The sequence below is a fragment of the Harpia harpyja genome, chromosome 17 (assembly GCF_026419915.1).
Source record: "Harpia harpyja isolate bHarHar1 chromosome 17, bHarHar1 primary haplotype, whole genome shotgun sequence".
Classification (NCBI taxonomy): Eukaryota; Metazoa; Chordata; class Aves; order Accipitriformes; family Accipitridae; genus Harpia; species Harpia harpyja.
In genome coordinates, this window is record NC_068956.1 from 25233105 (window position 1) to 25249975 (window position 16871).

At 43.5% G+C, this 16871-nt stretch overlaps 1 protein-coding gene across 8 annotated transcripts in view; it reads left to right on the plus strand.

Annotated features, from left to right (window-relative positions):
• Positions 1-1182: 1182 nt before the first annotated feature.
• PAN3 (poly(A) specific ribonuclease subunit PAN3) overlaps positions 1183-16871 on the plus strand; it is an 82889-nt gene continuing 67200 nt past the window's right edge. For 3 of the 8 annotated variants that reach the window (XM_052812274.1, XM_052812273.1, XM_052812272.1), the window contains exons 1-3: positions 1183-1865; positions 7604-7744; positions 14696-14817. In XM_052812274.1, coding sequence (XP_052668234.1) covers positions 1433-1865; positions 7604-7744; positions 14696-14817 — 696 coding nt within the window. In that variant the 5' untranslated portion in view covers positions 1183-1432. Of the gene's footprint in view, positions 1866-2516; positions 2605-7603; positions 7745-14695; positions 14818-16871 lie in introns of all 8 variants that reach the window. The other 5 variants (XM_052812271.1, XM_052812276.1, XM_052812277.1 and 2 more) reach the window with 4 other exon arrangements.

Genomic DNA, 16871 nt, shown 5'->3' on the forward strand with positions numbered 1-16871 from the left:
TTCTCTAGTTTTCTGTCCAACCTTTTTTTGCAGAGCAACCACTTTTTTCCTCAGCTGGTTCACAAGCTTGAAGCCACGCTTCTGACTGCAAAAACGGTGATCTTGAGATTTCAGCTTAAGGCACGCTTACTTCTTCAAGTCTTTAAAGACTTTATCTGAGGAAGAAAGACTTTGACTTGTTCCGATGTGACATTTAAAAGCTCACTCTTTTTTTTTTTTTCCCAATTTCTTTCGGCACAAACTGTCAAAGCATCTTGGAGACAGGCCCCGATTTTCTTTTCATTTTTAATGAGAGAAGACTACGATAGACAAAAAGTAATCTGAATTCTACAGTAAATGTTTTCTGTACCAAAATAATGTCAAGTGCACTTTAACATATGACGTTTTTTCCACTACAGATACATTATTTCAGCGACTGCACAACAAGCTATGCCAACAATTTGATTGAGGAAAAAGAGAAAAAAAATAAAATAAAAATCTCGAGCAGCTTTGCCAGTGAGCCACTGAAAATTCACGTCACAGAGTTCTCCACGCTCGGGGGAAAACACTAAAAGCATCCCCTTAAAACCGGCAAGGATGCCGATTCCACTCGCGGAGAGGCAGAATCCCTCAGGCTCCGTTCTCACACAGCGGGCAGGGAAAAGCGAAGGGGCTGAAGGGGCTGCCGTGGGGGGTTTTTTTTCAGCAGGAAAGTGGTACATGACTTTTTTTTTTTTTTGGGGGGGGGGGGGAATCGGTTGAGACGCCGGTAGGACCGCCGGTCCTTTGACCTCCACCCTCCCCGAGGGGGAAAAGGCAAGAGACCCAGCCTGACAGACAGCACCGGAGCCCAGCGGCCCCGGCCTTGGGCTCTGCCCTGTCCCGGCCCCAGCGGGAAACCCGGGGGGGGGTGCGCCGGTCACCCGCCCCCGCCGTTTGCCCCTCGGGAGCGGGCGGTAACGCCTTCAGACCGCCGTTCGTCGAAGGGACGGTTAACCCCCACCCGCTCCAAACCCGACCGGCCCCCGGCTTCCCTCACCCCGCCGGTACACCGCGCCTGAGGCCCCCCGCGGTCAACCACCGGTCGCGGCGAGAGAGCGAGCGAACGAACGAACGAACGAACGAACGAACGAACGGGCGGGCGGGCTTCCCCCGGCGGCCGGCGGCGCTACCCAGCGTGCCCCGCGCCGGCGCAGGCGCGGCCGTGCGGCAGCTCAGGAAGAGGAAAATGGCATAAACAACCCCGAGCGCCGGGACCACTGAGGAGGCGCCGCCGCCCCCGCCGCGGGCCGCGCGGCCCCTTTAAGAGGCGCGGTAGTCGCCCCCCCCGTCTCCTTCCTCCTCCTCCTCCTCCTTCCGGAGCCGGAGCCCCGGGGTGACGGCGGTTCCCGCGCCCCTTCCCGCCCTCCTTCCCCATGGTGCCGACCCCGGCGGCGGCGGCGGGGCGGTTGCCATGAACAGCAGCGGCCTGCCCTGCTCGTCGCCGTCGCCGGTGGTGGGGCCGCCGCCGCCGCCGCCGGTTGGCGTGGCGGGGCCGGCGGCCGGTGGGGCGGGAGGCGGCGGCGGCGGCGCCGTGAAGCTGAAGTTCTGCCGTTACTACGCCAAGGACAAGACCTGCTTCTACGGCGAGGAGTGCCAGTTCCTGCATGAGGAGCCCGGCGCCGCCCCCCCCCCCGGCCCGGGGCCCGCCGCTCCCCTCGGCGGGCTCCCGCTCGGCATCCCCCCGGCCGCCGCCGCCGCCGCCGCCGGGCCTGGCTACCCGCCTCACGGGGCCAACCCGGGCCCGGCGGCGGCGGCGGCGGTGGTGGGGCCTAAGAAAGCCGAGCTGGGGGCGGGAGGCGGCGGAGGCGGCGGCGGCGGGGGGCTGGATGGCCCGCGGCTGGCGAGTGAGTGCGGCGGGGCGGCCCGCGGGTGGGGTGGGGTGGGGTGGGGTGGCGGGCGGCGCGTTGTTCCTGCTCCCCGACACGCTGTGGTGCTACCGGAAACAAATAACGAGAGCCATGGTGGCGGCGGGGGTCCCCCCGGGCCGGCCCTGCCGGCCTCCCCCCTTCCCCGGCTTCGGCCCGGTGTTGGCGGCCGTGGGGGTCCCGGGCGGGACGGGGCTGTGCCCGCCGCCCCGGGGCACGTAGAGGGGCCCCGGCCGGTACCGACGGGATGGAGGAGCCGGGCAGGTGTGTGTGGGAAGGGTACCCCCCCCCCCCCCCCGCCCCGGCCAGGGCTGGAGTTGTGGGGGGGCACCCGTGGGTGACTCCAGGGCTAGGCTCGGTACGGGCTCGCCGGACCCCCCCCGGCCGCGGTGGGGCCGGGAGGAGGGCGGTAGCAGGCAGGCAGCGCTCTCCGGAGGAGCAGTACCCTTGGATGGGCTCTGCCGGAGAACCTATGCTGAGTTTCAGCTCTTGGAAGTTTAAAGTTTGCCAGCTGAAAGATTACATTAAAAAAAAAACAAAACAACCTAATTTTATAACTAACTACATATATCTACGTTATCTGCTACTGTGAGCAGAAATTGCTTCTGAACTCTTTTTTTTCCCCCCAAGGCTTCTTCAGCCTTCATACGCAGCCCCTTCTCAAATGGTGAGAGTTCAGATTGCCTGTATGCCCTGCAGAGCGACATTGCTGTTACTGGTTGGTTACGCGTTTTCCTAATGTGCGGTCCCATAGTTAGGTGGTGTTTGCAGCAAACCGATTTTTAATAGCTGTTCCGTCTGTAGGTGAAGCAGCACTTGGCAGCTAGGAAAAGATGCTCCTTCAGAAAAGTCTTGCCCCTTTAAATCAGTATATTAAGCTTGGTTGCATTATTGATTTCTGTCATAAATCTGGCATTTGTTTACATTAAATGACTTGACAACTAAATGCTCACGACCATATTTTTTCTGAAGTTGAGATGCAGCCATGCTGAACATCCTGTATATAGCTTTTTAGTGCTCGATATGCGCTTCAGGAACCTGCAGCTGCTATTTTGCCAGGTGTGCCACTGAGCAGTTTTATCTCTGTAGTTGGTAGCTTGTCACTGTCTTACATTAACACAGTACTTTCATGTCTACCATTCCAGGAGGAGCCTATAATATAAAACTGCTTAATGCTTTCTATTAAAAGACACTATTTGCAGATTTTGATCATTTTTTCAAACTTCAGTTGTCAAGCTGAGGTCTTTCTTGCCTGCCTTTTTTTTTTTTTTTTTTTTTAATGGGTAGAAATGTCTTGGAGAGATTCAGCAGCGATGAGTCAATCTTTTTTCATTTTTCTTTTGGACAGAGCCAGGCACGAAATATACTTTTTCTCCTATGCAAAAGGAAATCACTAAAATCTATTGAACTAGGGGATTCAGGCTTGGGGAGAGGGTGCATAATTTGGCTTGGCGGTAAAAGCTCCTATGTGAAGGCTGCTCTTGTAAGAAAGAGTTCCAAAAGTTCCCCAAGCCCTAAATCTAAGAAGAAACCCTCAGAATTTGTGCATGCTCAGAGGTTGATACTGCTGAACAGTTAAATGATTTGGAGAAGTTGCTTCTACTGAATGTGTCAGAGGTTTAAAACTACGTAGAACTCTCTGCAGTTGCGCCCATTGTGAGGAGTGAGGGCACCAAGAATGGACAAACCACTCTGGTATTACCAGCGATTGCCTGCTGGGAAAGCCACCTCACTTGAAGTTACAGGAGGCAAAAGCTTGGACTGATAGAAGATGATCTTAAGGAGACTAACTAGGAAAAAAGAGTAAGGAAAGGAAGGAGAGAGAAATTAAAGTTGAAGAGCCAGGGAGCGGGCCCAGTTTCTCTTCTAAGCTGCTTTTCTTCGGGATGCATTTGTGAAACGAATAAGGAGAATAGTTGTTCAAAATCTGGAGTTGATCTGTATAGGTACTGACAAGCTTATATCTAAAATCCTTACCTTGCTGATGACCCATGGTGTTAACAGTATGATTTCCAAAGGGAAGGAATGAAAGTTTTATTTCTATATGGATGTGGGAAGTAATACACAAAGTCATGTTAAATAATAAAGTTCTGAGGTTAAGAACATGAAATTGGGAATGGCCAAAAATCACCTGCCTGTACAGCCTCATTGGCTGTCTTACCCGATTCAAAAGTATTTGGTAGTCTTCAGTGACATGGCTGGGGATGCCACCCTCCCTTCTTCCTTCCTCACTGGACCCCAGCCTCATTCAGTGCACAGAGCAGATAATGCTCATTGACTAATTAACTGTGTAGTCCTATTTATTGTTAAAAGTGGGTCAGTGCCTCATTCTAACATGCGTGTTACTCTAATCCTGCTTTGAGTACAGGATTATTAATTTACTTATAGGTTTTTCTGTGGTAATCACAAAGGCTCCCCAAATACTGAACTTATTTTCACAACATAGGTGAGAGGAACATGGAGTGATGAGAAGATGAACAGTGAAAATACAAGAAATACTCCAGTGCAGAAGTATTTCAATGTGAGGGTATGAAGTGGAATGAGCAGGTGACCTCCTCGGAGCTAACCAGGAGAAGTTTCTCGCACCATGTGCGGTTAAGCTATTCTGTGTCATAGATGTTTTGGATACTAACATCTGACAGGGATTCCAAAAGTGATCAGATATTCTTGGAAGCAAACTCTGCTTGAGCTTATTAAATGTGAAAAAAATCATCTCTGAATCAGACTCATCTTCCCCTACATATGGCTGAGAGCCTGCTGGGAAATCCTGCTTTATCCTTGCCTCACGCTTACGATTTTGTCCACATAACCTGCTGCTGTCCAGCCTCAGAGATGAGGTAGTGGGCTAAATGTGGGTTTGGCCTGACTGTGTGGCTTTTTCTGTTCTTGGGGAACGAGACTGACCATGCCGATGAGCTTTGCTCGCTCTCAGAAGATAGCACTGCTGGCCCCCACCCCCCAACTACTTGACATTTGGAGCACATGTGTTCAAAGCACCATTTCTACTTCTTTCCCCCAGAGCTGTGAGTGCTCGGCCTTCGGCGTGGTTCACCTTCCGCGTGTAAGGTGGCCTGCTGACTGTCTACAAATTAGGAAATGTAGTTGGTATTACCTGTCTGAAGTTTGATTAAAAAAAAAAAAAAAATCCTTTTCACGTAGGACCCCTGTGACAAAAAAAGGGAAGAAAAAACCAGAAAAAACTTTCCTCTGGATTTGTTAGCTGCCAAAATCTGCACATGGTGCTTTTCTGATAGATGTATGTCCCACGTGTCGGCCCAGTGGGCTGCAGTGGCAGCAGTACCGAATCTGAGAAGAGGTGGGGAAGTGACTGTTGCTTGGCATTTAGGGGCAAGGATAGGATTAATTAGTAGGGTTTTAAGGAACAGCCCAGGGAAGGATGGGTAGGGGGCATAATAGCATGAAAAATTTCTCCTCTCGTATCTGCTCTCTGTTCTCTCTGGCACTTTCCAACTTCTGGAAGCAGCAAACCGACAGCCTGCTTTGCTGCACGCTGCTGGCTCGTTCCTAGGGCACTGTCCCTTCTTGACGCTGCGTGAGGGAGGGTCTAGAGAAAAATGTCGTTGTGGTATTAAAGTGTATCTTGTCTATATGCAAGTTGGACAAGTTAAAGTTGCAGTTGTATTTGTTAGCTTTTGAGTAGTTTAACAGGTGTAATACTCTTTTGTGTGTAGACTTCATGTTACGTATTAATAGATATGAGCTGAGGTACGGCTCTAAACATTTGCTAACTTCCACCCCGCTTTTTGCCATCAAGTACGCGATACGCAGCGCTCGCTCTTTCCTCTTCTCTCCGATTCCTGTAAACGTGACCAAAACACAGAGGCGCTGAGCGAAGGAGCTCCAGGTGCTCTGCGGACCCAGCAGCGGTGACTGGGTGCTGCTGTCCGCCGAGCGGCCGGCGGAGGAGCGGAGGAGCTGGCCACGGCAGCAGTGCTGCTGCTGCTGCCCGAGATCCCCGTGCCAGAGGTTAGCTCACCCTCTCCTCTTGAGATGTTTCCATCTGGTTCTCTACCAGAAAGCCTTTCTCGAAGTCCTCCTAGGAAATCCGTAGTCGAAATAGATGCCTGTGTTTCCACGAGGTGCCAGCAATACTTCCCCGAGCAGCCTCCCTCTGTGTTTTTCCACGGCTGCTGAGAAAGCCTGTCTGTGAATAGACTTTGTTGCCAGCCCGTGAGAGGTGGAAAGGGGCGTCAAGGCTTGGGTTGCGTTGGGTTAACCGATTAAAAGCATCGTGGCCGTTTTCGCAGCCCGCCACCTGTGTGTTTACGTGGCCAGTCGTAGCAGTAGTGGATAGTGGCTACTGCCGTAGCAACTCTGTATGCAGTCACTTGGGTGGTTAGCTTAGTGAGCATTACAGCTTAGGTTTTGTGAAATCCATAAATACGCTAGGCTTGGAGTGGAAAGACCTATACACTTGTATATTTTCTGCTTTTTAAAAGGTGTTTAAGTCTTTACCAGTCCATTCCTTTTTAAACAAAATGAAGCAGTGGATGCAGAAAAAAAATGAAAAGATAAGCTATTCAGCAAAACAGATACTGAAGGTAATCTGTTGGATTACACTTCTTAATGCAATGAAACAATGATCAGGATTATTCTAAATATGGATTTTTCTTATCTTTGGTAGCATTTCAGTATTTACAGCTTGAAGTATTTAGAAACAGACATCTCCAACTTTTAAATACAAGTATAGTTCTGGTATGTCACATACTGGTCGCTTTTCCCTGGGTTTGTTTCTTCTTCGCTTGTATACAGAAAATAGGTATTATAATAAAGGTGTATGGTTGAGAACGCTTTTTCCAAACCTGTTTGTACTTCTTGCAAGTGATGCTGTATTAGTTGTTGTATACCTCTGTTTTTTCTTTTTAGAGAGATGTTTCCCTGTTTAATTTCCCTGACGCCTTTTCCAGGAGTTGATAGATGATACAATTTTCATCTTGTTTTGCTCTGAATATTTTTAAGAAATGAGGAGGCAATTCCAAGAATTGAAGAGACATTTGGGATGTTTGGAGACGGTTAGAGACAATTGAGAATTGAAGACTAAAACCAGTAGCCAGTTAGAGATGCGTGGGAGAAAATGAAAATTACTGATTTCACTTAATCACTTTTTGTCTCCTATGTCAACTCCAGAAATCAGGAAATTATAGACATAGATTTTCTTTTTACTTTTACGGGTTTCATGTGGAAATGAATTAGGGAGGAAAATTATTGGGGGGAGCTAAGGAAGAAGAAAGGAGGGAAGGAAAAATTTCTCAATCTGCAAAGTTATGTGGGATTTTGAGGGGCGGTTTTAGCATATGAAACTTTTAAAAAAAATACACTATTAATTGGCTTTGAAACTGATTATATCCGTTTATATACTTTGTGGGTTTTCCTTACTGTATGGGAAATCATTCAAAGTCCAAATATTCCACAGGAATTACAGATACCTGAGAAGTACTGGTGATTATTTGTTTCTGGTAGTACCCACCCTGTGTTGGGTATTGAAGAATGTAAAGAAAGCACCATAACTGTTGTAATTGTTTTTCTGCTTCAAAGGCAGAGATGAAAAGGAGTGTGTGTGGGGGATAGTTACGTTATGTGAGCAAACTCTATATGCTATATCTTAATAATTCGAAGTTTTGATAATGTTTTTTAAGATACAGAGCATCCCCATTTAGTTTCTATCTAGCAGGTGTTAGATAACTGATTTTTTGTAGGTATCACTGTAGGAGTGGGCCTTCAGGAAGGATTTGAGTGCCCAGAAAATAGTGACCTTGGGGACCAGCTCAGAAAGAGTTCCATGTGTAAGGAACCACCTAGAAGCAAATTTAGACTGCTGCGGGAAAAGTGGACAAATGGTAAGTGAGGGTGGGGTGATAAACACAGGCAGAAGCACTTCTGTGGAACCTCAAAAGCAGAAAAAATAATCTCGGTTGTGAGGCAGCTGATGAAAAGGGGGTCAGTGGAGGGATTTAGATAGTAAGCTGATGTGGCTGATGTTTTCCTGATCTGTTGCTTTCTAGTAAACGTCATGCATTACACCGCCAGAAAAATGGTGTGGTGAATCCCTGTGTGTTGGAGATGAGTTGGAATAGATCACTCTGTGTGTGTGTGCGCATGCGCCTGTGTGTTCGTTCCATAAGTCTTTCAGGAGTTAAAAAAGTTCTGATTATGTGATTGTTTTGTTTGATCTTCAGAGGTGTTTTGTGCTTAGAGCTTATTTGTATTTTTTAATTTGCTTCCTAACAGCCTTTTTACTCCTGACCTTTTTATTTTAATTTGAGAATAGGGATTTAGGAACAAAGTACAGATATACGAAAGTGAGAGTAGAGACGTGCATTGTACAAGTTGCTGTCAGGTTGGTTATGCGATATGTAATTTCTGTAGTCTGTGGGTAGACTCCCTCAACTTCAGTTGGTCTAATGCTGATGCAACTGGCAGGAAGACCTTTCCTTTCTTTTATGCGTTCTCCCCCACTGCTGTGAAAAGCACTCTGTTCAGGTTATCTGCACACATTTCATACAACTATTTATATAAAAAAAAGTTGAGTTTTAGGTATAGGGAGGCTATTAAAAACAAAAGCTTAAACATGTATGCTTTGAAAAATTTGATGCAGTTTATTGAATAATTTGATGCAATATATTAGGAATTGTGAAAGCTTTTGGAGAGGGTTAGCTCTGAAAGCTATGATATTAAGCAATTGCATTACTTTGAATTGCTGTTTCTGATAACAGACTAGTTCTGATGACTCTTTTGAAAAAGTGTCAGTTTTAATTTGTATTATCACCGTGCTTTTGGACTTGGTCCATGAAGAGGAGTCCTGCTGCTCTAGACTCTGTACTGAGATTTTTACAGAGCAAAAGGATGGCACCTATCCTTTCCCCCAGTCTTTATCAGATGCTTCTATGATATGTGAGAAATTAAAAAAAAAAAAAAAGAGACAGCCCAGCCATTTAATATTATGGTAAAGATTGCTGTTTTCCTTTGCTTGCCCATGAATATCTCATCGCCTAGTGGGAGTGTTTGTAAATAAGGCAGCATTTCCCAAACTGTTTTGCTTCCTGTCTGCCTTTCAGCCAACTTGGTTCGTTTGTGCTGTCTGCCCTCCAACTGCACTCTCCGTCACGGCATCCTAAGCCAGGCGTGTGCTTTTACTTTTGCCTCTCGTGCCCAGGGGTGTAGTTCACTTTCTTTGTCTGTTGTCTCTATTTCAGTGATTCCTAGCCTGCGTTTCAAAAACATTGCATTAAATGAGAGAGGCATAAAACCACCGGAGAATCCACTTTCCCTAACAAGTTGCAACAGTAGTGGACTGTAGAGAAAGTAACACTGAGATGCACATACTAGTACGTGTAGTGCTTGTGAACTGTTAACAGAGGCGTACATGTGAGGTTAGCACCACAAGCGCATGATTCTTTCCCGATACAAACATGTCAGTTCAAAACAAAGTAGGACAAGCATAAGCTCCTCTGATACCTCGGTGCTTCTAGGAGACTGAAAGGACACAAGTCTTAAATGACTTGCCATAGATAGGCTTTGTATAAAAGTTTTATTGTTCTTGTCTCAATATTAGGTTAGCTATCTCCATGTAAAATTCCACTGGAGATATGGCACTGTAGTTTTTACTGCTTTATATTTAGCTGAGATAACACCTTGTCCTTTGTATGCACACGTATGCATTGGACCTATGATTCAGTTTACCAGGCTGTGTTGAGGTGACGAGCGCCTGCACTGTTGCAGTGCTGGAGTTTAAATCAAGATTACCCTCTCTATAAACTTTTTTTCCCAGCATAAAAATAATTGTAGTACGATTTTTAAGCAGTGATAATAGCAGAATGAATGATTTCAATCCATGTTTTATTACCTCACCAGAAATCTTTAAATTGTTGTTTTGAAAAATATGTCAACAAAAATCTGTTGTGATCTTACTTTATTTAGCCCACTCATTTTTGGGGCAATATGTCACATTACTGTAAAGGATGCTTTTTTAATATTAAGAACAGTTTCTGAGATGATCAGTGCTGATACTAAGTTCATAAAAGAAGCACTATGGGATATTACAGTGTTTGTTTACTGGTTAGTAAAATGTTAGAATGAAAATAGCAGAAACACCATCTTTTCAGATAGTGTTAGTATTAGTATTCAGGTAGTGGTAGTGTTAGACAAGAAAACCAACCAAACCCCACCAATTCTGTTGAAGCGTGTGTGTTGAGTTCATCACAGTAGTACTCAAGCACTTAAGCTGTGATGAGATCCTTTGTTCCTGAAAAATGTCTTTGTAATAAGTAAGGCAAAAATAACTTATCTGTTTTCTTTTTCCTCTTTGGTGCCTGCATCTGATGGGAAGCCTACTTTCTGCTAAAATTCCGTGGGAGAAGAATTATATAAGAAGATATTTATTTTTAATTGCAGTTGTCACATTAAGCTGCAGTGTTACTCACCAAGCAAGAAATTATTAGATAATGCACGTATAAAAAGTAGAAAACGTCTTCTGAATTTCTCAAGATGTTTTATTTAATTTCTTTCCAGAATTGCCAGGATGTAACTTCTGGCTTTAATATTGATGGAATTTAGAAATTTCTTCTTGTTTTTACATGTGTGCTTACATAACGTGTTAGCCTTTTTCTCCCCACTGGATTCCTAGTTGTTCCCTCGCACGTCCATCTTTTCTTCTCAGACCTGCCTAGTCAACTGTTCTACTTTTATAAGGAAGTTGTTGCTTCTCTCCAAGGAAGAGCCTGTTGAAAATATGTACAACTTCAATGCATGGATAGTGCTGTTACACAACAGAAAGGCATGTTCCTTTGACAAAAATAGCCAGTTCAAGACTTTTCTTAAAATTGTCTAAACTTACTTACCTAAAGTTATAATTAATGCTTTAAAAGAGAAAAGGCACAAACCTCAGAAGAAGTTTTTTATTTGTCATTCTAAGAGCTCTGTGGGCAGAGTATTTGAAAGTGTGTGATAGACAAATCGAATGCAGGGTCTGATGTGAATTAGTAAACACATGAGAATAAAAACTTCATAAGGACTAAGAGCTTCTCTTTCCAGTTTAGATGACTTTTTTTTTAATACCACATTGCTTGTTTGGTAAAGTGTGCCCACTTCTGAAGATCTCCTATGGATTGCTTATGATAAATCACTTTTTTTTTATGCTCTGAACTACCGTGGTCTTCCAGAAGCAAGTAAGAATTTATGATTTGTCAAATGTTTGGCAGAGGAGGATAAAAGCCTTCTACTTCTCATGGAGAAGGACAGGTGCCAAATATAGTAAAACTGCCTTGGCTGTTTAGGTATTTGCTGAGCTTTCATCACTGTAACAGCTGAATGTCCCTTCTTTGAGCAGAAATGGAGTATGTAGTGAACATTCTTTTGGTTCTATAGGCAAGGCAGGAATTACTTTTTTTTTCTTTGTACCTATGTAAGCTGCATCTTTTTTGTTAGTCTTAATTTTCTTGCTTGTTACTATAGGGAAGTTGGTTTAAGGAAGCTAGTGCTGAGTTTTCTTTTGAAGGCAATAGTTATACTTACCACTTCTAGAGAATTCTGTTCTAAATATGAGCTACTGCCAAGAAAACTGCCCTCCACTGAGCTTTCTTCTGATGGTTTTCTTTCGATTGTTCCTGCGGAATATGTTTTCTTGTGGTCTTGGTCCCTCAGCTAGAGGTGTGTTTCTAGACTGTTTGGAAGAGGACAACAGAAAGCCTCCTAGTTGAAAGCCATCTTGAAATTGCTATGGTACCAGTAGAATTGAGTGGTATGAAGGTGGATCAGCACTGCAGTATAGCAATTTGTAGTAACGGCACAAGGGGGCTGATCGGTATGGCCAAACCATTGCACTTCAGTAGAGAGATGGTCTTCATACAGCTAGATGAAAGAAAACATTCTGGAGTAGCTTTTGCTATCTGGAGTGCCCAGTTAGATGTCAGTGTGCCAGTAGAAAGCCTAAATTGTAGCTTTGAGCAGCTTTAAGTGGTTTGGATAGGCTTGCGTAGCAAATACCAGCAGTAGAAAGGCAGCAGCATCAAAGATCAACTTTGTAATTCCCAGCAGTGTCTTTAGCCTTGCTCAGCTTGCGTTGCTGCCCGAAGCCTGCTCCTGCTTGCAGCTAGAGCTGCCTGGCGCTGAGGATGCTTCAGCCGGACTGGGAGCAGAGCATCTGGTGGTGTATTTGTGCCTTAGCAATGCTACCTGCACCGGCTCCCGTGCTTGCTTTGGATAGTGGGTGACTGCAGCTGTACCAGCTGGCTGGAGTTATGGGAGGTCAGCTCTGGGGTTTCTTCATACCCGGGGGGCTCTTGACATGCCTTGCTGCTGAATGTGGCAAAACTTGCAAGCTTTCACTTGCCTCTTTCTAGTTTTAAGGATATTGTGCATTAACTGTATGGGTCCGACAGAGAAATGAAGGTATGTGGGTTCTCACGTTGACTCCAGTAGCGAGGAGCAGTGGGAGAAGCAGGAAGAATTGGCTGTTTCTTAATTCTTCAACAGAGGCTGAAGGATTTGTAAAGCTGATGGTGTAATCTGAGGGAGTCGCTTGCTAGTTTGTTAAAAATTGGATAGAATCTGGAGTTTCTGACAGAAGCATAAGATGAAATAGCAGATATACCGCTGAAGTTATATAGCGTACCTTGAAATGACGGTTGTGCCTGGAAATTAAACAGTTTTTCTTGGTCTTTTACAGTCAAGATGTAGCACAAAAACTGCAGCAGTTTTTGATAATGGCTGAAATGCAGGCAGAGAGCGCTATATTGGAAATGCATTTTTAAAGTAAATAAAAAACCACAGTGTGAACCCTGAATAATTTATGGGCAAACTAGACTGAAACTACTCATAATTAAACATGGATTTGATATCGTTTTGTTTTCTTGTATGAATGAGTCCTAGTGTTTTTCATTGAAAACGATTGTGTTAAAATGCTAACCTTCACAGCGCGAGTTAGGGACTGACTGTAGCAGGTAGGATGAGACAGTAACTGGCGTTACTGCAGACATTAGTATTTTCCCTGATACAGTAGTTCAACCATAAAATACTTTTCCTAGGCTTTTGAATATAAATTTCCCAAATGAAGGCAAAAGAGGGACAGATGCTTGAAAGACAAATCGAAAAAGCTTTGTCTTTTTTAGGACTGTAGCAAGAGGACTTCTGAAGTTTCTATGTGGCTGCTCTTTGAAATTATGAAGGAGGATCTAGGGCATGGATAGCGGAGGGAGTTTTATTTTCCTGTTCTCTTAACTAATTTTTAAAACTTAGAAAAAAAATGTTGCAATTCATTAGTAATTAGCATCTTTAAACTTCCTTAGGTGTCTTCCTCAAACCTGCAGAGTATACAAATAATGTTGTAGATTTGGCAGCAATACTTTAAGAATCTTTTCCACTTGCCAAGCCGGTATGTATTGCCACTGCGGATTTCAGTTTATTTGATCTCTCTCACATACAGCTCTTTGTTTGAGGTGCTGTTGGTGTTACCCCTAGTTGGCTAGTTCGTACCGCTCCAGTCTCAGAGAGCGCAGCTGGGCAGCGTTTCCATCTGTCTGGTATGGGTGCTGTTAGTCATTCCCCTCTTCCAGCCCTTCCTATGATTTCATCTGGCTGTACTTCTTTTGCTGTTTCCTGTGCCTACAGCATGGAAATGGCTCACCCGGTTATGTAGCCTCTTCTGGAGGGAAAATTCCCATTCTGATGAAGTTTGAGGGGTTATGATCTGCATTCCTTTAGCTCTGCCACAAAGTTGCATTTTATTTCCTTTGAGGATTAGGATCAGGAAGTTGTTTCCGGGTGTCACCGGCTGGCTGCGAGTCCTCCCAGAAGTTCAAGTCGGATAGTTTGGTACAGGATGTTCTTCTGAGTTGGATGTGTGCCTTCTTACCTTGGAGCTACCAATTACTCATGCCTGTTGGCTTGCAGTGGCCTGGCCATACTGATTACTGTCTTTATAATTTGCTGTGGGTGTTTTTGCAGAAGCTTAATTTGAGCTGCAGCTTGTGTACCATTGTAAACTCTTTTTTTGTTGTCGAAGTAATACCTGCTTGAGTGTTTTGTGTTCGTTATGACTGCTTCTTGTTGTGCTCTGCAGTTTCATAGTACTGAATTCATTTATTTGTGGTTAAAGTACTGTACTTGTATGTCAAGGCCCTTGTTTCTAGACAGGGCATTAATTTCTTAGATCCTTCACGCTTGCAGTCTAAAAGATTTTTTTCAGCCACATTTCACAAAATTGTTGCCACTTTATGAAGTATGAGGTAATGAAAATAGTCTTATGCTCTGAATGAAGCTTTTAAAATGTTTGTGCTCTGCGTGAAAGAATTTGAGGTATTTTTAAATGTACACTTTTTGTGTGTTACCCTTTAAAAGAATGAGTACATCCAGTTAAAAACTCTACTCAACAGATATATTTCCAAGATGGGTATGCAAGGATATCGGTTTTCTTAAAATAAGCTTGCCTTCTAGGTTTTTTTAGTTGCTTTGTTTTCTTTCTGATATGATTACTTTCCTTGTTATTCTTGTTTCTAAAGTTCAAACTCCTCATCGGTTCTGTTAAAGCTTTTCAGTTTTCTGCCTCTTTCTGCATTTGTGCTGTAACTTCACGCTGCATATGCTGCCATTTAGCTATCTCTTTCATAAAGTTTCTTTTTCATTCTGTGCACTAATACGCTTTTAGTTGTTTTGCTGAGAAGATAGGTTTGAAATACGGTATTACCAACCTTTTCCTATTCTACCCCACTGCCAAAAAATATATGTGAGATATTAGCAAATAAACCCATGGTAAACTAAATTTTTTCTGAAACATTTTTCTTTTCTTCTTTTAGTTCCCGGAATAGATGGCGGTGGGTTAGCTGATGCTAGTCTCACAGATTCCTACTTTAGCACCAGCTTCATTGGCGTTAATGGCTTTGGAAGTCCCGCTGAAACAAAGTATCCCATGATGCAGGTAATAGCAGTGAATTGTATAGTGTTTTATTAGTTCTGGCTGGCGTTAACACCAAGAAGGGAAAACTGTTGAAGAGGCAGGAAAAACGGAGCCTTCTGATATGTGTCATCTGGTAGGATATACAGAGTATATACTCACTTTATTCTTGCAAATAGAAATGGAACAATATCATTGTTTTAAAAATAGTCTGTTTTTATTGGTACTTACCTGAGCTGTTGCATTGGGCTTTGCCACATACATTAACTCTCTGTTCCTAGATTTCTCTTTAGGCTCATAGCTAATTTTGATAGCCGTTTACTAAACATATAGAAATTAGATTTTGAAACATTTCAAAGATCAAAAGTCACTGAAGCAAAATGTGAACTGTCAAACCTGTAAATTACTAGGCAAAAAATTCAGAATTTGTAAACTCAGTCTCTGCTGGCGTTCAGTGATGTTGAATTCTCATTTAAATATTCTTAAATGTGTTCTTGTATTTATAGTGTTCTGTAGATGTTGGCATAGGAACTCCCATGAGGTGGAATTTATTGTGTAGCTAGTATTATGCAAAATTTACAGCAAAAGGCTGTCCTATTTAAAACCTGAATGAGTATCTACTGAATTAAAACATGAAGTACTACAATATCTCCCTCAAATTGTTAATGCTTTTTAAAAGCTGAGAAGAAGATGGTCTCTCCCTGTGCTCAAAGGTTTAACAAACCAGTTTCTGGTCAATGAAAGAGAGCACAAGTTAAACAGTTCGCACTGAGTCCTGACAATGACTCTCTTCTTTTATATCAAGGAAACTCTCCTTATGAGCTTACTTTGATCTCAATTGTGGCTGTATTATGGATTGAAAAATAACTTAGCAAAAGGTGGGAAATAATTAGGTCTGTTGCCTTTTTTCTTTTTTTTTGTTCTGCATGTTTTCAAGAAGCCTGGATTTTCTCCTTCAACAGAATTGCTAAAGTATGAAAATGTTTATTACTGACAGTGATGCATGATTTAAAAAGGAAAACTTTAACCTCTGATCCCGAAGTGTACTACTGAAGCTGGAAGTTGCAAATTTTGGTATCACTGAGATCAATAATTTTATCCTTTTAGCACAAAGTCATTATGTTTTGTATCCTTAAGCTGTATTCTACAGCAACACCGGTGTCTTTCATTATAACTGTTTCCTCTAGAAAGGCAATAAGGCATGCATCCAACATGAATGCTCATAGGATTTTTAAGTACTTTACTAATGCCTGTGAGATTACAGTCAAGGCATTGTGTTTCTCTTTGACAAAAGAGAAGAAATTGATGTGCCTCTTACCCGTTGGAGGGAAGGAAAATTACTACTGAAGAAGGATTTCATTAGTGTTGAGAAAGTGCTTACAGGCATTAAACTACAGTTTAAAAAGCATTCTTATATTGATTTTTTTTTTCCTTTGAATCATGTAATTTAAGGTCTTGTTTGCATAGGTAAAGATGGTAACGCTGTCTGTTTTGATTGTGTGTCAGCTTCTAAATTAAGTCCATACAGACAAAGATTAGCCACTTGGAATGTGGTTTTCCATGTCATTCAGCCCTTTGGAGAACAAGGTGAGGGAAAAAACTTAGTGACTTTTGCTTTAAATAATACTAATGCTTTATGGTTTGGAACAGAGACTTTAAATCTGGTAGATTGGTAGTTGTGTCAAGGATATACCTGTTGCACTCTCTCTGAAAATTTGCCCAGATTTTTGTCACTTGATTAAGCCTTTGCAAAACTGGTTTGTATAGACCCACTGGAGACTTCCTTGATGTTAGATAATTTCCCAAAGATGTAGTCTGCATTGGCATGTTCCAGCTTGAGTACATTCTCACAGTTACAGCTCTGGCCTAATCTAGGCCTTGCCTGAACTCTGAGCAGGAATGCTGATCTGCTTCGTTTCCCTCTTTTCCTTCCACTTCAGACTGAAGCAGCATGGAAGTGGATCTGTATTTAATGAAAAAGAGAGCTGCATCGGTGTTAATTGGAACAGAGGGGTATATAAGGGAAAAGAGACTTACGCTGTGGGCTTAGAGAAACTGAGCTGAAGATAAGTGAGTAA